The following is a 22439-nucleotide window of genomic DNA, read 5'->3' as shown; positions in this document are numbered from 1 at the left end:
CACTCAGATATCTCAGGCACAAGAAATACAAGTATGAGAATGAGAAAGCAGAAGACTAATTCAAAGAATAGGGGTGTGTCTTATTTGTCAGGAGCAGTAGGGTTCATGTAGGAGAGCAATAGATAAGATTGGGAAAAGATTATAAAAAGCCTCGAATGTCAGAAAAATGGTTAAACTTTACTCATATTCATTGATGACCCACTGAAAATTTTTGAGATAGGGAGTAACTTGACTGAAGTTTTATAGATGAAGCATGCATATGAAGCATGGATTGGAGGAGGAGGAAAGTGGAGGCAGGAGAACTGTTAAGAAACTTCTGCAATTATCCATTTGGATACTAATGAGAGGTTCTAATAAGGTTGTATGAATAGGGAGGATGAGAAGAAAGAATCAAGTGATGTGGAGATAAAATCAACAGGATTTGGTACCAGATTTTTACAAGAGAAATAAGAGTGAGGGGAGAGTCAAAGATAATGCTAATATATTATCCTGCTATTACTATGAATAGTGGAAATCCTGGCATCTGGGTGTTAATTCTTTGTTTTTCTGGTTTTAATTCAGAGAGATAATTGTGATTTTTTTTTTTTTTTGCCTGCAAAGAGGCTTTGTAACTAGATCAATCAGAGACATCTTTAAAAAAAAAAAAAGTAAATCCCAAACCAAAAACCTTAAATTCTGGAGTGCAGCAAAATTTTTCTGTGAAGAAAAGTTCTAAATTTGTTAAGCTATTTGCATTTCTTTAAACACAGAGAATCTTTGTCCTTGCTTATTACACAGAAAAATAGTAGTGTTGAAGAGTTTTTTTTTTTTTTTTAAAGATAGTAATTAGGCACATGTTCCATTTTCTTGTTAATACATCTGCAATGTTAAACAGTTTTAAGTTGTCCCAGAAAAAAGTTGGGATCTCAGAGAATCAAAGATTCACAGAAAGGAGCTAGAGATTACCCATTCCAACCCATGCCAAAATAATCTTCTCTACAATAACTCCAACAAATGATAAGTCCTGTTCTTAACAATCTCCAGCAATAAAAATTTTGCTATTTCCTGAAACAGCCTGTCCTATTTTTGAACAGTTCAATTCTTGGGATTTTCCTTATAGTAAGGCAGAAATCTGTTTCTCTGCAATTTCCATTTGCTCTCCCCAGTTTTGCCCTCTGGTACCAAACAAAACAAGCCTAATCCATGTAAATATGAATTGTAATCATCACAGAATACAATAATTATGTGAAAATGTAAATATTAGGGTTTTTAATCATATGCTAATGGAAAAGGTACAGAAATCATTATAAGAAGGAGATTGTATATAAAAGCATGATTTTCAGGTAAAAAAACACTTGGGTGTTTTTAGTGTAATTTCTGTATTTTTAGAATTAGAAAAATGTCAGAGCCTTTCTTGGGCAGTTAAGTAATACAATGAATAAAGCTTCAGCACTGGATTCAGGAGGACTTGAGTTTTAATTGTGTGATGTTGGCCAAGTCACTTAACCTGTTTTCCTCAGTTTCTCCATCTGTAAAATGAGCTGGAGAAGAGAATGATAAATCATTCCATTATCTTTGACAAGAAAACCTCAAATAGGGTCATGATTGCAACAACTCAACAACAACAACAGTTCTTTTCTTAATTTCAATTTCATGTGTAGAATTAATATGTGAATTTGGCCTTTCAGTTGGTCCTGGAGGGAGAGAACTTGGAAGAATGTGTGATAATTAATATCTGGGATGTATCTTAGGAAGGGTAGAAAGAGTGAAGTTATAGTCTGGTATAGTAAACTGATTGGCTCATAATTTGAGGAAGCTTGGTACAAAACTTTTGAATACAAGTCTGTAGAGGGGAAAACAAAAATAATATTGTGGTAGAAGGAAATGTGCTACCTCATCATCATCATCAGGTAAGAAAGAATGAGGCATAGAGGCATCATATAGTAGTGTTTTTAGATTTTAACTATATGGACATCGATAGGCAACTGCAAATTAAATTTTTAATTTGCTTCATTAATAATTTGAGTTTAGGAGACGGGGAAAGTGATAAAGGGAATTGTTATTCTGGACTTAATTCTGACTCTCATAAAGAGGAACTAGTTGCTCCTGGAAAGATATCACCACTACAGTTTGGAGTTTACTATGGAGATAGGAAAAAGTTGGGCAAGATCCAACCCATGCTAGACTTGTGAAGAGCAGATTTCCAAGAGGCCAGAGAAGGGTTGGGTAAAATCGCTTGGTGAAAATTACCTAGAAAAGTAAGTCTGCCTAAAAGAATGTTTTCCATTTTAGAGAGAAAGATTCAAACAATTCCAGCATAGAAGAAATAAAGCAGCTGCCTAAAGAGATCAGTGGGGATACACAGGGAAATCATATACAAATTTGGATTTTAAAATCATGTTTCTAAAAAATGACATTCCTGAAAACTGAAGTTGAATACAAAAATGGCACAATGCTGAAACCAAGTAGTAGGAGTGATAAAAACTTCTCATAAGCTAAGGTTAGTGAATGACAAGGACAAGAAAAATGCCATTTCAAGCTATTTTAGGGGCCAAAAAAAGCAAAAAAGGGGATAGGATATCTTTGGTTAAAATAGGACTATGGCAAATTATGTTTGAGAGAAAGCAAAACTACTCAGCTTTTATTTTGTTTCCATTCTCTGCCAAGGAAAATAATCTTTAGACTGGAAAAAGAATAAAAAATATCTAATAAGTAGAAGTAACTAAAAATAAATGATAATAAGCAAGCAAGAGTTCGAGTAATAAGGTCCTGATGGATTATATCCCATTCAGTTGAAAGAACTGCTAGATAGAGTTTTTTTTTAAAGTCTTGGTGAATGGGAGGGAGAGTTCAGAAGGACCATAAACAATCACGTTACCCTAGTTCACACCCTCCAAAAAGAAAGTCTTTACCAAAAAAAACAAAAAAAAATCTTTTAAAAAGACTATCTTTTTTTTAAATTAATCTTTAAAATACTGATGAATGAACAAATTCTATTAAACTTTTGGCAAATTTTAAAATATATTGTTAAATGAATAGTTTGAGGATATTTAGTTATTTTCGGATATGTCAAAGGTTATCATAAAGAAGAGTGATTAGACTTCTTGTGATTGATCCCTTAGGACTGAATTTCCAGAAATGGAAGCAAGTTTTAGTGAAGCAGATAAGAGCTTGATTTAAAGAAAGCATTCTGAAATTGGAGCTTTATGCAAGTAGAATGCATTCTCTCAAAAGGTAGTCCCTGTCTCTCAGTAAAGGTCTTCAGAAAGGTTGATTTTTGGCTTTTTTTCAATTTTATCTTTTCCATTCTAGGTGGGAGTGAGGTTATCTGGAGCATCCCAGCATGTTTTTCTGGCTGGTGGTTCATAGAATTTTTTTCAATTAGGAGTTGTAGTATAAGACTTCTGAAGCTCCGTCTTACCTCTGATCTCAACAATTCAGTGGCCTGTCCTGAAAGAAATATACAAAAAATCTTTATAACATTAATATTCTACAAGTTATGTGGCTGCAAATCATATAACCCCATAATCCCCCCAAAATCAATATTGAAAGCTACCTTAGGGTCAATGGAAAAACAATAATGGAATTAAATTGCCTGTGACCTACTGCAAAGAGACAAACTCAGGCTTGCAAAAAGGCTTTCATTTGGACATGAAGAAAAATCAAAACAAAACAAAACAAAAAAGCCCTTTCTAACAATTAGAGTTGGCTCAAACTGAAATGGCCTACTCTTTTGGAGTGCTTCAAGAAGAAAAGATAGACGACTTTGTCAGATATTTATAATAAGGATTTCTTTTGCAGATGGATTGGGGAGATGATTGCAGAGGTCCTTTTCATCTCAAAGCCTGTAATTCTGCGATTTTTGTGGAAAGTATGAATGTAACCATTGTCTATCAACCTAAGAGCTGCACTCACTTGAACCAGATTCAAACTTGGGATGGTCCCCTTCCACTCCACTCCCTAGACCCCACTCATAGTTTGATCTAGGAAATATCAGACTATAGCTTGATATGGTTCGTGTGTAACTTCCAAATATGTAAGTGTAGTGTCAGGCTAATCTTTTAATATTTGTCTATTTCTCTCTTCTAATGTTATTAATTTGAATCCCATTGACTTTGTACCACCAATTATTAGGGGCCAGTAATTCTTACTCTAGTTCCATTTAACTACTTAATATTGATAAGCTTTTTCAACGCTGTATTTATTTAAAAACTATAACAAGAACAAACTTAGAATCATTCCCCTCAGTATTTTGGGACTATTCCCAACTATATCACTTCAATCTGGGGTGGGACAGTAGGCTCAACTTCAGTTTGTACCTAAAGCTTATTTAATAAAGTGCATTATATTAGCACTACCAGATCAGTCATTTCAACCTTCACTAGCATGGGTCCATATTGCTTGGACATCAGTTTTGGTTTGGCTACAAAAACCAACCTGGAATGCTGGGGTGCTCAAGATATCTCACTGTCATCTACAATGGAAAAGATAAAATGAAAAAGCCAAAAATCAAGGCCTGTTTTGGGGTGGGGGGATCGTGTGACCTCAGAAGGGAGAAGTCCTGAAGATCTCTTAAGGCATGGATTCTTTCCTGACTTGTTGAATGAAAGGTTCCCTCAGGAGAGCCTGAAGCAAAAGTGATGTGGCTGACTAATGGTAAGCCAATTAACATAAATAACAACAAATGCCTCTGTAACCCATTCAAGAGCCTGCTATTCAATACAAAGTTAACTGATTTGAACAAGTGATAGAACATCTGTGCCTGTTCTACAGTTTCTCCAAGGTACCTCCCTGAGGCATCACCAGGATTTTGTCAATGTCTCAGAAGCAAGCTCACTGGCCTTTTCATTAGAAAGATACTGGACTCTTTAGGTCCCTTACAAACATTCAAAGTAATGATACATACATTGAGTACAGTGGTTTTTATTCCATCTCACATAATGTACAAAACTACTTCCATAATTTTCAATAGCATGGCAATAAATGCTAATATTGTTTCTTTCCACTGACTTATGCCTTTCATAGTCCTTAAATCTTCTATGTCCATAGCATCATATTGTGGGTTGCATTCTTCTTAGTAATTAAAGCTAACTTTGAATTCCCCAGAAATTTTGTAGAGCTCCTCTGTACTCCTTGGGACCTACATAGATATCTAGATAAATGGTTTTATCTTGTGGTTGGATTCCCCTATAGGGAAACATTCTCAGTTTCCTAATAGGGTATTCCTTAATGCTTCTTCTTAATATATTCCCTGCTCCATTGCCCTATTCTATTCTATTCTATTCTATTCTATTCTATTCTAAGTCTCCTGTACTTCCCCCTGTCGGCAAACCAAGGATATTGCCTCTTACTTTATTGAGAAAGTTGAGGGCATTTGATGTAAGCTTCCTATTCTTTACTCATCTTCATCTTAAAAACTCTAATCTTCATCTCCTAGTCTTTCCTCTTGTCCTTCAGCTTCTGAAAGTAGAAGTACCCTTTCTTTACCCAAACCAACCCTCTATGTGAGTCCTTGATCCTATCCCCTTCAACTTTCTCCAGCAGATCACATCCTCAATAGTCCCTTCCTTCTCATCTTTAAGTTTCTTAAATTCTAGGTATGAAATCTGTCCAGATAACAGATGTAGAACAGTGTGGGATGGAATTAAAAAACTGATAGTACACTGAAGTTATAACAGAGCAAACAAGAGAATACTATGGATCAGGATGATGAAAAACTTTCAGTGTCAGGCTAAGAAGTTTCTATTCCATCTTACAGATACTAATAATTTTTTGAGCATGGAAGTATCCTGTGATTATTGTGCTTTAGATTACTACTATACTATCTTCACATCTTTGTGAAGGATGAATGTGATAAGTAAGAGTGGAAGTCAGGGAGCCCATCAGGCTCTTGGTGTAGGTCATTACAATAGTTTAAGCAGGAAGTAAGGGTAACTTGAGCTAGAGTCCTAGCAGTCTAGATGGAAAAGAATGTATAGACTTGAGAGAATCTTAAAAATAGAACAGGCAGGATTTAGCAAGTGTTTAGATAAATCAAAGATTACTCATGTCAGCCTTTTTGACCAGGAGGATTTTGATGGCATCAATAAAAACAGGTAAATATGAAGGAGTAAATTTGGGGGGGATCTAATGAATTGGAGCATGTTGGATTTAAGGTGTCATTAGAACATCCAAGTGGAAATGACAAGCAGGTACTTGCAAATGTGAAAATGATGCTTAGGGAAGACATTTCAGTTAGATATGTAGATTTTGAATTTATCTCCACTTTCAAAGGTGATAATTGATGGTCTGGAGGTATAGTCCAACCAGCCATGTTTTTATGTCATCTGTCTCATAATTAAAGGTTCTAAACTCATCTCATAGAAATCATTCAGTTTTTCTTATTTTATTGAAAAGTACTTAGTTGTTTAGTTTAAGCATACCAAAGTTTATTCTTTTGGATCCTATTAGCTGAAAATTTGTTAATGTTTAATAATCTTTAACAATGTATATATACAAACAGATTATATGTAGTTTTGGAATTTATATCAGGAAATAACAAGGTACTGTTATTCATTCTTTGTTTTAGGTAGGAGAAGTAATTGTGGCTAACAGAAAAGCACGTACACCTGAGAAAAATAATGAAAAAAACAAATTGCAACAAAAGAAAAGGTAAAATTTTTTATTTAAAACCTTAGCTTTCCATTCTTGATGTTTTAATTTAAAGCAAGGAGATTACTGTTCAACCATCCTGTAATTATACAAAGTAAAAGAACAAATGATTATTATTAAATAATTAAATTTGTCTGAGAAATCTGAGACTTGAAAATTGTGATTTGTAAAGGTGCTGGTTGCAATGGCTTCAGAAGAGTACATATAACTACTAAGTTATTTACAGATTATTATTACAGTTACAGATTTTCTATCATCAGCACATACCTTGCAAATGTGTATTCCGATATTATAACCACAGAAAAGAGTAAGCTATATTTATGAACAAGCTATATTTATGCCTCTAATCTAACATGTTCAAGGCGTTGGGCACATCTCTGATTATAGGCGACCGCTGAGTTTGTGCAAAGGCTTCCAAAGAGGAGGTTTGTTTGAACTACAGGTGTGGTCTTTGTTCTTAGACGAAATGTAATCTCCCTACCTCCCAATCAGTTAAATAGGGTTTTTTTCTTTTTTCCACATAGCAATTTAAGTTTCAACTATATGTGTAAATTACAAGAAATCCAGGTCAGTGTAGCTGAATAGCACTGCAAAAGATTAGCCACAGGAAGAAGTAGAACTATGCAGGAGTGTCAACCTTGAGTCTGACAAGTAACATCGAATTCATTAGGAGCCTGGCTTTCAGATGACAGGACCTCTGTTTACTGCAGTGATTGCTCTTATGGCTCACAGAATTCTCAGTAAGATTCTTCAAGTTATGCATGACCTCCTTAACTGTACTGTTGCCTTTTGAAAACACTATTCTCTATCAGCTTGATTACTCAGTAGTGCTGCAATCACTTTTCACCACATTCAAGATGTCTTTGCCCAGGCTGTCTTTGGTGCTTTATGATTTGGAGGAGATATTTTATTGACATTATCATTGCCTTTTCCTAGTCAACATAGTTTGTCTAATTGCATGGGTGGATGTCCTCTGGGTAAGGCTAGGTAATTTAAGCTGGGTAAGTCAAGACAGAAAAGAATAACAGATATAGGTGGTGGATAATGAAATTTATGGAAGGGGATCTTGTGGGGACTAAGTTAAGCAGGAGAGACAACCATTCCCTCACTCAAAATGATCTTTTTTGCTTCCAAACTAAAATGATGTTTTAAATGTCGGTGCCTTAAAAACCATTCAGCTTCTCAGGTCAGATGGCCTGGCTCCCTGCATATTGGATGTCTGCTCATGAGCAAGTCTTCTCACTGTTTTGAGCCTGTTTCCACATTGACAACATGGAGCTAATAATAGTGTCTACTTTATCAGGATCTTTGTGAGAACCAAATGAGAGAATGAACATGAAACACTTTTCTGAAAGTGCTTGGTGTCAGTTATTGCCTCAAAGTGAAGAGCACCTCATTTCTAGCTCTTTGTCCCAAGACAAGTAATCTTCTCACCTCATTATATGATATAGATTATGATTATAATCATATATATGATTATAATCATAATAATTACCTCTGAACTTGTTAACTTTCCAAGTTGTAGAGAAAATGTTAGCCCACATTCATAGAGGGAGATTCCTTACCCAGTTTCCCTATTCCAATGAAATCACTGTCCAGTCCTTGTATTTGACATTAGAGTGTGAGAGAGCTAAGATCTATACGAAAGTTCTCTGATTCCAAAACTAACATTCTTTCCCCTATGCTGTGCCAAGAAAAAAGGAATATTGACAAGACTTAGTAACTGATTGTTGGGGTGATGGAAAGGAGGATGAAATGTACATAGATAAAAGAGGATTTGCTAGAAGGATGGTGGGTCTATAAGTCATAATAGGGAATTTGGAAAGAAAGTAGAGGGAAGTGAGAGGAAGATAACAAATGAATTCTGTTTTGGACATTTTGAGTTTAAAATGCCTACAGTTGGAAAATGGAAAACAGGAAGTTCATAATTCAAGAGACAGACAAATAAATAGACAGACAGAGCTGGGAGTTATTTGCCCTGAGATAACAGTTGAATCTATGGTGACTTATTAAAGCACCCAAAGAGGGAGTTTAAAGAGAAAAGGAGCCAGCATATGTATGCTCTAGGGGGGAGCATGCAAAGGAGATGGAAATGGGGTATGATCCATCAGAAGACACTAAAAAGGAATGGCCAATCATATAGGACAAGACTTAGGAGAGAAGTATCATGAAAACTCAAAAAAGAAAAAAAATATCTAGGAAGAACAACATGATTAAAAGTGTTAAATTCTTGTTATATAAGAGTTTACTTTAAGGCCACTACATTTGGCAAGACAGAGATCACTGGTAATCTTTGAGAGAGTTGTTTCTATGGAGGGATGAAGTTGGAAGTCAATTGAAAAAGGATTGAAAAATGAGAAGAGAAGAAATGGATATGAGGAAGGTAAGTGACTTATTCTAGAAGTCTGGTTGTGAAAGATGGCAAGAGATGTAGGATGATAACTTGAAGTGGTAAGATAAATTGAGTAGTTTTTTTTTAAGTATGGGAGATATCTTTGCTAATTATAGACGTGAGGGAAAGAATCTTAAGATATTGAAAGTTTGAAAGTTAGAGGGGAAGATAATTGGCAAGGCAGACTGCCAAAGGACAAGGAAGGAGATGGGATATTCCTGTTGAAAAGCAGTAGGGATTGGGACACCTCCACCCAGGAGCCCACCGTTTTTTTTTTTTTTTAACATAAAGTTAAAAGTAGAGAAATAAGTTACCAAAAGGAGTAAACGACAAAATAAGAACCTTACTATAGAAAGTTACTAGTGTGACAGAGAACATCAACACACTTGTCAGAGAAAGATAACGAAGTCAAAACAGATACCAAAAAAACACAAAAAACTCAAAAATTGATTTCATGCCCTCAAAAGATTTCCTCAAAAAACTCAAAAAGTATTTTAGAAATCAAAAAAGAGAGGTAAAGGAAAGATTGGGGAAAAATAAGAGTGAGGCAAGATAATCATGAAACAAGAATCAACAGCTTGGCAAAGTAGGCACAAAAATACTGAAGAAAATAACATCTTTAAAAACAGAAAATGGCAAAAGAGACACAAAACCCCATGAGAGAAGAAAATACCTTAAAAAGAAAAGTTGGCTAAAAAGATAAGGAAATACAAAAGCTCACTGACAAAAATACTTCTTTAAAAATTAGAATTGGGCAAGTGGAAGCTAATGATTCCATGGGACATCAAGAAACAATAAAACAGAATTTTTAAAAAATAGAAGAAAATATGAAATAAAAACAGCTGACCTGGAAAATAGAATGAGGAGAGATAATTTTAGAATTATTCAATTACATGAAAGCCAGAATCCAAAAAAAGAGCCTAGATATCATATTTCAAGAAATTATTAACAGAAACTGGCCTGATATTTTAGATCTAGAGCACAAAATAAAAATTCAGAAAATGCACCATTTACTTTCTGAAGAAGATCCCCAAATGAAAACTCCAGGAATATTATAGAAAAATCTAAGAGCCCTTAGGTTAAGAAGAAAATATTCCAAATAGAAAGAAACAATTCAAATATTGTAGACCACAGTCAGAATAACACAAGATTTAGCAGTTTCTACATTAAAGGATTAGAGGGCTTGGGATATAATATTACAGAAAGTAAATGAGTTAGGGTTATAACCAAGAATCACTCAGCAAATCTAAGTATAATCCCTTAAGGGAAAATCGGTAGGTTTTTTCAGGGTAAAGGATCCTTAGGATAACTTTATTTTTTCTTATAAGCACAGATATAGAAACCAAATTATCTTTCTTTAAAATAAAAGACATAAAAGTGATGAATTTCATTTGAATTGTATTTTGTTATATTACCTTTATACAATCTTAGATTATCTTTGAATCTTGTCTTAGTTAAATCCAATTTGCTTTGATAGAATAAAAGTTTTGTTAATCTGGTATTTAGAAGGAATGGCAAGTACAATTTTTTTTTTAATTCCAAATATTTCTAGGACTGGACAAAAGGCAAATATTCAAATTAGTCTAGAAGGCCTTTTGTTCTTAAAATAGAATCAGAAAATATTTTGGAAATGTCACTGTTAACCCTAGTATAGTCTAATTGATTAATTCTGCATAATTTTTTAAAAATATATTTCCACATTTATCATGCTGCACAAGAGAAATCAGATGAAAAAAGAGAGAAAGTGAAACAAGCAAGAAAAAATAACATCAAAGTTGAAAATACTATGTTGTAATCCATAATGAGTCCCCATAGTCTTCTTTCTGGATGCAGATGACTCCAGAACAAGACCACTGGAATTGGCCTGGATCACTTCATTATTGAAAAGAGCCATGTCCATGACAATTGATTATCACATAATCTTGTTGTTATTATATGTAATGTCTCTTGATTCTATTCACTTAGCATCAGTTCATGTGTCTCTCCAGATCTTTCTGAAATCATTCTCCTGATCGTTTCTTACAGAATGATAATATTCCATAACATTCTTATAACATAATTCATTCAGCCATTCTCCAACTGATGGGCATCCACTCAGTTTCTAATTCCTTACCACTACAAAAAGAGCTGCTACAAACATTTTTGCACATGTGGGTCCTTTTCTTTTTTTGTGATCTCTTTGGGATATAAGCCCAGTAAAGACATTGCTGGATCAAAGGGTATGCAGTTTTATAGCCCTTTGGGTATAGTTCCAAATTGCTCTCCAGAATAGTTGGATCAGTTCACAATTCCAACAATTTATTAGTGCCCCACTTTTCCCATATTCCCTCCAACATTTATCATTATCTTTCTTTTCCTGTCATCTTAGTTGATCTGAGAAGTATGAAGTGGTACCTCAGACTTTCTTTCTTTTAATTTATCTAACCAATAATGATTTAGAGCATTTTTTCATAAGAATAGAAATGCCATTAATTTCTTCATCTGAAAAATGTCTATTTATTTCCTTTGACTATCAATTGGAGAATGACTTGTATTCTTAAAAATTTGGGTCAATTCTCTATATATTTTAGAAATGAAATCTTTATTAGAACTTTGTATGTAAAAATTTTCCCCTGGTTTTCTGCTTCCTCTCTAATCTTGGCTGCTTTGGTTTTATTTATACAAAATCTTTTAAATTTAATATATTATAATTTAATTTAATCAAAATTATCCATTTTGTATTTCATAACATTCTCTAGTTCTTCTTTGGCCATAAATTCCTCCCTTCTTCACGGATCTGAAAGACAAACTATCTCTTGTTCTCCTAATTTGCTTATAATATCATCCTTTATATTTGAATCATGAACCCATTTCAACCTTATTTTGCTTGAGGTTGATAGGTGTTGCTCATTGGCTAGTTTCTGCCACACTATTTTCTAAGAAAAAATGGATATTGAATGAAACTGAAGATTGGCAAGCATTCCTAATAAAAAGGCCAGAACTGACTAGAAAATCTGACATATTTCAAAGACTCGAGAGAATTGTAAAAAGGTAAACTGGAAAGAGAAATCATAAGAGATTCAGTAAGGTTAAACTGTTTACATCTCTACATGGAAAGATGATACTTGTAACTCCTTATAATTTAATCATTATTAGGGCAGTTAAGATACATAAACAGAGGGCATGGATGTGAATTGATTATCATAGGATGATATCTAAAACCATAAAATTAAAAGGCATTAGGGGAAGGGTTTAAAAAGGGGCAAAATTATCTCACATAAAAGAGGCTCAAAAATCTTTCATAGTGGAGGAGAAGATGAAAGAGGAGTAATAGGTAATGCTTGAACTTTATTTTCATTGTAATTGGCTCAAAGTGGGAATAACAGAATAAAATCTATCTTACGCTAGGGGATTTAAGAAATCGCGGCTAGGAGAAAGGAGGGAATATTGAGAAAAATAGTAGTGAGAAGCAAACAGTTTTGATAAGGGACATGGTGAAAGAGAGAGAAGGAGAGAGGAAGGGAGGGAAGGGGAGGGAGAAAGATACAGAGACAGAGAGAAGGGAAGAGGGAGAAGGAGAAGGGGAAGGGGAGAGGGAGAAGAAAAAAAGGGGAAGGGGGGAGAAGGGGAGAAGGGGAGAAGGACAGAGGGGGAGAGAGAAAGATAAAGATGGGAGAATTGCAGTGTGGAGGGAAATAGTAAGTATAATTGGAAAAAAATTTAAAGCAAATATCAGTGATAAAAATCTCAATTTTCAAATATATAGAAAACTGAATCAAATTTATAAGAATACAAGTCATCCCCCAATTAATAAATGGTCAAAGGATATGAATAGGCAGTTTTCATTGATGAAATCAAGGTTTTCTACAGTAATATGAAAAAATGCTCTAAATCACTATTGATTAGAGATGTACAAGTGTAAATAACCATGAGATAACATCTCACATAGATTAAATTGGTTAATGTGACAAAAAATGTTGGAAGGGATATAGGAATATTGTGACACTCGTGCAGTTAGTAGAATTATAAATGTGCATAACTGTTCTAGTGGACAATTTGGAACTATGTCCAAGGAGCAATACAATTATGTGTATGTTTTAACACAACAATATAGACATAGGTCCATAGCTCAAAGAAATAGTTTTAAAAAGGAAAAAGACCTATATGTTTAAAATATTTATAGCAATGGTGGCAAAGAATTGAAAATTGAGGGGATTTTCATCAGTTAGGGAATGATAGAACAAATTATATTATATGGTTGTTTTGTAATGCTGTTGCCCTATATGAAATAATGAGCAAGATGCTTTAAGAAAAACCTGGAAGACTTTCATGATGCAAAGTGAAGTTAGCAGAACTAGGAGAATATGGTTCATAGTAACAGAAATTTCATATGATGATCAGCTGTGAAGGACTTAGCTATTTTTAGTGATACAATTAGCCAAGATACTTCTGAAGGACTCATAATGAAAAATGTTATCCATCTCCAGGGAAATAACTGATGTGGTATGAATATAAATCAAATTATATATTTTCTATTTTTTTTGTGTGCATTTTGTCTATGGGTTTCTTTTACAACATGACTAACATGGAAAGATATTTTGCGTAACTATATATGTATAACTTGGGATAATTAGATAATACATTGTAAAGAGCATTAAATCTGGAGTCAGGAAAACCTGAGTTTTCAAACCCAGCCTTAGATGTACTGGCTATGTGATCCTGGACAAGTCACTTAACCTTGTCTACCTTATTTTCCTCATTTGCACAATGAGCTGGAGAAGAAAATCTAAACTACTCCAGTATCTTTATCAAGAAAACCCAGATGAGATCACAGAGAGTTGGATATGACTGAAATGAAATGAAATGAAAAAGAGCATGTATAATTGATATAGATCAAATTGCCTGCCATAGCAGGAGGAGAAAGGATGAGAAAGGGAGAGAATTTGGAACTTAAAATGTTCAAAAGCAAATATTAAACATTATGTTTTTTTCCCTTGAGGCAATTGGGATTAAGTGACTTTCACACAGCTAAGAAGTATTAAGTGTCTGAAGTCACATTTGAACTCAAGCCCTTCTGACTTAAGGACTGGTGCTCTATCCACTACACCACCTAGCTGCCCCTTAAATATTGTTTTTACATATAATTGGAAAATATTTAAAAACTCAACAAATAATATATCTTAAAAAAAATACTTAAAAGACCTCTGACATCTTGGGTGCATTCTCTTTAGAGAGTCCATGGTAGAAAACAGACTAGACTTACAGATTGGGATGTTTGGTTGAATTACTTGAGGGTCCATCCATGAGATCATAGATTCATTCTCAAGTAAAAGCATATAATTATATTACATTCACAATTATAAATATATTTGCATATACTATATCACTTAGAATAATCGTCACAAGAATTCTTGAGGATAGACATGGTAGATAGCATTATTTCACAGAAACTGGCTTGAGGAGATTCCACGTCTTACTCAGTCATATGCTAGTGACAGATATGGTATTCTTTCCACTATCATCCATTAACAGACTATATATGTGTTTCCAGGGTCTGTGCTAATATTCTTGAAATAATTCATAGGCTAGTTTGTTGAGCTATCTCACTCTAATAGATTGTAAGCTAATGAGGCAATGTATTCTAGTAGTAAGAACATTGGTCTTTGAATTGAAAATTAGCTTCTGAAGTTTTGGTAAAAATTTTAGCTGTGTAATATTGGACAAACAAGTTTACCTTAGTTTCCTCACCTGTAAAATGGAGATTATGATATGTGCGCTGTTTATTTCCTGAGATTGTTTATATAAATCTTAAAGCACTATATAAATGAGTTATTATTCTGATAGCAAGAAATCATGTTTTATTTAAAATTGATATATCTCCCAGAATGCAGAACAGAATTCAGTGTTTAATACATGATTATTAAATTAAATTGAGTTTATTTGAAACTTTTATTTATTAAATTAAAGAACCTTATAGCTTTGAAAGTACCTAATTTCATAATCATATTTCTCTTTATTTTTGTTGTTGTTATTATAGAAGCAAACAAATTGAGAAACTAGAAGTAGATCCTAGCAAGTATTCATTTCCTGATGTGACCAATATAGTCCAAGAGAAAAAAACTGCTTCCAGAAAAATCAAAGCTAAATCTCCGGTTGTACCCTGTGCTGAAGATTCCGACTTTGAAGATAACCCTGAAGTTCCACCTTTGATTTAAAACCTTCAAAAATTATTTTACTTGATTATATGATCTGCATGATCTTTTAAGTCTAGAAAATGTCATCATATTAAGTTAAAATTGCATTGTAATTTATAGCAAAATAATTTCTATTATATTTTTATCTACTTTGAATAATATTCTTTTAAGAATAACACATATCTTGTTTCTGATATTGATTCTGTTGTAACACATCAGAAATTATTTGTTTTATCAATATTTAATAATATTTTTCTACTGAGTTTTTCGTATCAATCACATAAATATTGTAAGAACATATGAAAGCAAATGGTCAGTAGATTAAGGTAAACAGTCATTTGAATGGGAAAATAGTCATTAATTTATCTTTATGTGGAGCCATTATTCTACAGTTAAATGTTAAATAGGTATCTGTTTTCTGTATGTTTATTTATTTTTTCTAATTGTGAACCTGTATTCTAATCTCTTAGGGTTAGAGATGTAAGAAGTAGGAACATAGCAATATGATCCCAAAGTAGAACAGACTTGTGTGTCAAAAAAAAAAAAAAAAAGATTTGAGTCTTTCATTGGCCTTAACTGATAGTCAGAGAGCCAAAAGAGATCAACCAGAGGCTGCATACTAGAATAGGGGGAAGAGGAAGTAGTATGTCTGTGTCTGTGCTTGGGAATTGGGTTCAGTTGTCGGTGACAGAAATCACAACAGTTTAACTTTATCTGAGAGCTCTATGGCTTCCAAAGGGCCAAGGGGACTGAGGTGCCTGGCTAGGAAAGCAGAGTAAAGGAGGAAGGTTGCTGGCAAAAGTCAAAAGCAGTCGTTCTACTCAGCGACTAAGAAAGTTGCTTTAATAAATCAAAACAAGACAGGAAGAAATCATTAAGCACAAAAGTTTCTAAAGCTGGAGCCACTGGTCTTTCTGGGAGGTGACTCCTTAAATCAATGTGTAGGCATGTTAACTCCCAGAAAGGAAGTCTTAAGCTGATGAGTTTCTTTTGATTAGGGAAGACTGGGGACAAGAACAGTGTTTCTAATGGTCTTTGTTGGGCAAGATTAGCCCATTTAGTCTTAAAGCTACTTGATATGGGTCTGGAATCTATTCTCAGAACTGAAGTTAGAGAGTCCACGACTTTAAGGTTAAAGTCTTACCAGAGAGGCAAAAAAGAGGGAACTAAGAAAAAGAAAAGATCTAGTTTCTTATACATATTTTCTGAAAATCTAGAATGAACTCATTAAATGTGTGTGTGTGTGTGTGTGTGTGCATGTAATTATTGTAACTATATCAAAAGCTTTTTTAGCTCATTAGTAAAACCACCCCCAATTCGTCTTACCTTATATAGCCAGTGTTATACCTTAAAAGCCAGTGTTGACATACCAAAATCAGTTCTTTCTGAAACATAAAAATGATATACATAGACACAATAAAAGCTTAATATAACAAAATAAGCTTATGTTTTGTACTATTCTGCTTTTCTTTCATGGAAGTATTATATAGAAACTCTTCTCAATAGGATTTCCCTTCTTATCCAAAGATTGTGCATGATACTGGGAATAGTATTGCAATGCAATGGAATCAAAGCTGAGTAGAAGCATCTCTAATATCTCCATTTCCTCTTTTGTGAAATGGAGTTAATAATTCGTCTCCAAAGTTATGAATATGAAGCAAGATAATGCATTCAAAATCACTTCATACTGTGAAAACATCATATAAATGGCCAAATATCATCAATGCTTGCAACTTCCATATGTGAATATAATTGAAGACATTGGTAGTCAAGAAGAAACCTTTTTTTGCATTTCTCATTTAGAAAAGGTGCCTTTCTGATTGCAGTTGCATGTGTCATCTTTCTTTTTTTCCTTTTAATTTGCTTGGAACATCTGACAGGAAAAAAAGACTTCCTTTTTATTGGCTGCATGCAAATCCAATATGTCTATCCTGTTTGTTTTCCCAAAAGACCACAGCTAAAATTGGCCATTTTCTTATATTGGTCTTCCTAGATTACTCCCAATTTCCTTTAATTCTTTTTTTTTGTTATTATTATTGCTTCATTTAAAAATGACAAAACTGTAACTCTGGAAAGGAAGCCTCCCTTTCTCTTTAGTTGATGTAGTTGCAGAAAGCCCTGAAAGCAGAAAGCACACTACAAAGTGCTAAGGAGTTTATATACAATCCCACAATAACATATTTCTTGAGAAGATTATAGAAACTTGGCTCAATGAAAGCAACTGGGTAACTGATACCAATGGGATTTTAATTGTTGGCCCCTAGCCCATAGGTCTTCTCTGTAGCCCAAACCCCAAAGGAATCTTCAATCACTAATTGATAGGTACAGATACAGGTCTACATGGTCTACAATTCCATCATCCATCAAGTCTAGACATACCATAGAAATCAACCAATAAAACAGCACCTAACAGGATGTAGAACAGAACATTAAACTACAAACTTTAATTAATCTTTCTCCTGACATATTGCCTGCATGCTCTCCTTTTTTTTCTGTCCTTTGGGTATATTTATGCCCAAATCAGGCTAATTATATCATTACCACCACCACCCCCAACCTTCCAGTGGGCTTTTTTGTATGCATTCCGAGTAATCATATGCACAGTTCCATGAAGGGTTTAGGACCTTCCCATGGAAACAAACTCATCCTGTATCCTTAAAATCTGTGCATATTGTGATCAATCAAATTCCATACATATTTTTGTCTTGCTTTGTTGGGATGCTGACTCCTAACTCCTGATAAATTCCTAAAAGGAGCAAACTCTGTCCTAAGCGTATGAGTCTCAATCTTAATAAGTGATTGATTTGGAGATGGCCTAAATCCTGAATTCTGCCAATGATGACACCATAGATTGACTGCTTGAACCCCAGCAATATCACACAAAAACCACCCAGTTATTGGCCGAGAGAATCAATCATGATCCTTGGTCCTATTGAAAAAAGAATGGGGAAAAAATGTAGCCATCAAGCAAGTGTAGAGAGTGAAAGACAATCACATGGAAGACCCATGTACCTATAGCAGAGAACAATGATGGGGGAAGAAATTTTCTCTTGTCATCTTCCTCACTCCTTGGCCATGTCATTTCATAAATGAAAACTGCCCAGATCTATTAGAATTAGTTGAATAAAGACAAAAAGAATCCCCTGATTGCTTCTAGAAAAGAAGCTCACAAGGAAAAATCCCAGAGATGTCATGGGCAAAATCTAGAGTTCCATGGCAGGCATCCAAAAAGGCATTCAAGTATTAGGAAACACAATCAGGATTTTGAATGGCCTGAAAGCTGCTTCTATAATTCAGAGAAGAGCTTTTAGAGTTTACAATCATGAAACACCTTTCACAATTGAATATCATCTGTGGAGAGCAGGATTTAAAGCAAAGCATGTAGGGGAAAGATATCCTTAATGGAAGAGAAGCAGAAGTAGTTCTGCTGAAAAGACTCATACTAAGAACTTGAAAATATAAATGTAAGACTTTGGAGAATTCTAGAAGTGTACATTTATTTGAATAATTTTAAGGAACCTAATGGTGATACAGTACCAACATTTTAATGAAGAAACAAGGGTCTCTTCAGAAGTGTAATGTCTTTAAAGGAAATTAAATAAGAAAAATAGAAGGTTTACTGAGATTCTATTCTGAAGATTTTTAAGCAAATAAAAGGATGGTGGGTAGGAATGCATTGGTACAGAAAGGAGGAAAAAGGGAATAGAATTAACTATTTTTCCCTAATTGAAGTTCATGAAAAGAAGGGTATCCAACTATGACAAAAAGAGTAGCAGACATCAGATGTATCTTACTAATCTCAGACAAATGAGTGTTGAACACAAATTTACGTATATATGGGAACTCAATGGAGAAACTGCTAGGAATCAGGGTGTATGGGAAGTTAAAAATAAATATATTGGAGAAGAAATAAGATGTGATCAAAATAAATTTTCTAATCCTGAAGAAAGAATTAAAAGAAAAGAATTCATATAGAAATTAGGAGGGTGGTGTCTATTAATTGGGGTATGGTTGGGAACATTGTGGTGTATTAATATGATAAAATAATATTATGCAACAAAAATCAAATAGATAAAACTTAAGGACTCAGATCAATATAATGATCAATAGTGTCTATAGAAGACATAAATTGAATCATGTTTTCTGCCTCCTGACAGAAGTGTTGGACTCAAAGTGCCAAAAGAAACAGATTTCAAACATGCTATGTATTTGTTTTGCTTGACTATGCTTATTTCATACAAAAAGTTTCCCCATCCCCATCTTTGTTCTTCATTCAGAGAGAGGGGTGATTATGGGAGAAAAAAGGATAATTTGCTAAAATTAGGAAAAATTATGCTCCTAAAGGGCTGCTAAAATCTATTTTCTAGAGAAATGAACAATAGATATTTAGAAGGATGCACACATAAGCAGGGCAGTATTGAAAGTTATATATGGAGTTAATTTTTAAAAAGCAAGTAGTGTGAAATGGAGTCTCACAGTTATATAATTTTCTTTTATGTGTTTGGCCATTTACATAGAAATATTCTTTATATGGTGTTTAATTTTAGAATAAAAAAATATAAAAGCTGAGTCAACTGACTGTTAGTTAATAGAAAATAAACAGGTAGAGACTCCCAGGTTATAGTGTTTGGAAATCTAGACTCACAGGGTTACCCTTAGGACCCTCTGGCATACAAGAATGAATGCTAATTGGGGAAGTACCTCACAACAGATGCTACATCTGCAATACATAATTTTTAAAATAGTTTTCCCTTCCCACAATTACATGTAAAGAGAATTTTTAACATTCTTTTTTAAAAATTCTGAGTTACAAATTTTCTCCCTCCCTCTTTTCTTCACTTTTACATTTCTAAAACAGTAATCTATTTGATATAGATTATATGTGGGAAATTATGTAAAAAATTTCCATATTAGTCATGTTGAAAAAGAAAAAAAAGACTGAGAACTTCCCTCCCCCCAGTGAAAAATACTATGCTTTAGTCAGCATTCATATCCATTAGTTCTTTATCTGGAAGTGGACAGCATTTTTTCATCAAGAATCCTTTGGAATTGTCTTGGAACACTGTATTGCTGTTGTGACTAGCTAAGTAATTTACAATTGATCATCATACAATACACAATAGATCCATTCTTGAAAAGCGGTCTATACATCAATTTTTTTATGTACCAAGTCAGATTTTAAACATGAACTCATCATAAGATTAAAAATGAAATTTCACAAGAGGCAATTGAAAGGCACATGGTGGGTATCCAACAAGAGGGTTGCATAACTTATACATATTAAAATATAACCAATGAGGAACTAAGAACATTAGTAAAAGATGCCATCAATGAAATATATGATAGGAAGAGAAGTAGTAGAAGATGTCATATGAGAGAGTGAAATACGACAGGTAGAGCTAAAGTATTCTACTGCTATACTCATGTCAGGATAAAGAGAGAAAGGTCTCCAGTGTGTTGGGTTGACCCCATTCATGAATTTTCCAGAGCACATAGTCAAGAATCACACAGGCTATGGAGGGATGGTTGAATTGTGGTCTGGTATGACTGCAAGGAATTTATGGTTTGATTAGATCACTGGTCCATTTGATGAATGGAATTCACTATTTAATTAAATACTTTTGTCAATCACAGAATAATTTCAGAACTGAAGGAGACCTCAGGGTCATCTAGTCCAATCCAAGCCTGACAAAATTCCTGCCTTAACACATCCAACAAGAGGCCCTACAGCCATCCCTTGAGGACTTCCAGTGAATGGAAACCAAGTATCTTCCAAGGCAAGCAATTTCACTCTTGGATAGCTCTCTTAAGCAATATTTTCCTTACATCAAGCTTTAATTTACTTCTTGGCAACTTCCACACTGCTTCTAGTTACTGGCTCTCTGAGATGGTTTAGAACAAATCTAATACCTTTTAGAGACTTGAAAATATCAATTATTCTCTTCTGAGTTTTGTTTTCTCTAGAGATTCTTTTTTTCCACGTTTGTACTTTTTTTATTATAACTTTTTCTTGACAGTACATATGCATGGGTAATTTTTTACAACATTATTCCTTGCATAGATATTCTTTTGTAAAGTGAAGAATCCTTTCCTAAGTATTATCATGATTGCCTAAATTCTATCGTGGGAAATATCATATCGTCATTTCAGTCTTACTTTGCTTTTGTCTTAGTCTAACCTTTCTCCTAATTTACCATTCATCTAGTCTATCCCTTCCATATTATGTGTTTTATATGGTTGAGGAAGAATGATTTTATATATATATATATATGATATTTGCATATATAATATATATGTATATGCACATACATACACCTATATCATGTCAAGTTTGGGTCTTTTTTAGATAAAAAACATTTATATAAACTTCTGCTAAAGTCATACTCTGTTGTCTTATCAGAGAATAGGGTTGACTTTTGACATCTCAAAGATTATACCAACAGATCACAAGCTGGTGTAATGGGAGGAATCACAGGAGCCTCCCTGAGTTGCTGTATCCTAATCCACTTTCTGAATATTCTTATTCAGCACTGAAGGACTTGGGAATGATGAAACAGCTCTTATTAGTACCCATCAACTTAGACTCTGTGGAATCAAAACAATCCCCTTCTTGTTTCTTTGATCCTCATGGCAAGGTATAAGGACATATGGAGCTATATTGACCAATGACTGGAAGAGCTCTTCCTACCTCCCATGAAACTTAAAAAAAATAAATAACTTCTGTTATCACTTTCTCTCCCTATCTGTTGAACATAATGAGATGCTCTCTATTTCTCTTTCAGATATACATCAAGGGGAGAGGGGAGTTGAAAAGGAATATTTTCTTGTTCTCCATTAAATACTACAACAGAAAGAATGGTTTTTTGGAGGAATCAGAAGACCTTAGTTTGAAGCCTGGCTTTGTTACTTGCTACCTGTAAACTCTTGGCAAATCATGTAATTTCACTGGGACTCAGTTTCCTCAGCTATCAAGTATAAATGCTAGAGAAGTGAAGATCCACACTTTAATTTGGTGGGAGACAGTCTTTTTTCAATTGTGAAGTCCAACTCTGGGTTCATAAGGACCAGAATTATGTCCCCAAGGGAGATTAATCAGGCTATCCAGGGCCATACTCTTTGGTACATTATAGCTCTACCCCAGAGTATCTTGAGAAAATCTCTTAAGACAAACCTTATAAATAGCTTGTGTCTAGTGTTTCCCCAAAAGGAATTAATTGTTTCTTCTTGAAAAATACTTAAAGTAA

The 22439-nt window shown here is 34.0% G+C and overlaps 1 protein-coding gene across 2 annotated transcripts in view; it reads left to right on the top strand.

The window, feature by feature from the left end:
- LRRC6 (leucine rich repeat containing 6) overlaps nucleotides 1-15746 on the top strand; it is a 99342-nt gene extending 83596 nt beyond the window's left edge. For both annotated transcript variants that reach the window (XM_031947210.1, XM_031947209.1), the window contains 2 exons: nucleotides 6548-6630; nucleotides 15039-15746. In XM_031947210.1, the coding sequence (XP_031803070.1) occupies nucleotides 6548-6630; nucleotides 15039-15216 (261 nt within the window). In that variant the 3' untranslated portion in view covers nucleotides 15217-15746. The remainder of the gene's footprint in view (nucleotides 1-6547; nucleotides 6631-15038) is intronic.
- Nucleotides 15747-22439: the final 6693 nt, after the last annotated feature.

The sequence above is a fragment of the Sarcophilus harrisii genome, chromosome 1 (genome assembly GCF_902635505.1).
Source record: "Sarcophilus harrisii chromosome 1, mSarHar1.11, whole genome shotgun sequence".
Classification (NCBI taxonomy): Eukaryota; Metazoa; Chordata; class Mammalia; order Dasyuromorphia; family Dasyuridae; genus Sarcophilus; species Sarcophilus harrisii.
This window is presented reverse-complemented; position numbering and strand designations above follow the sequence as displayed.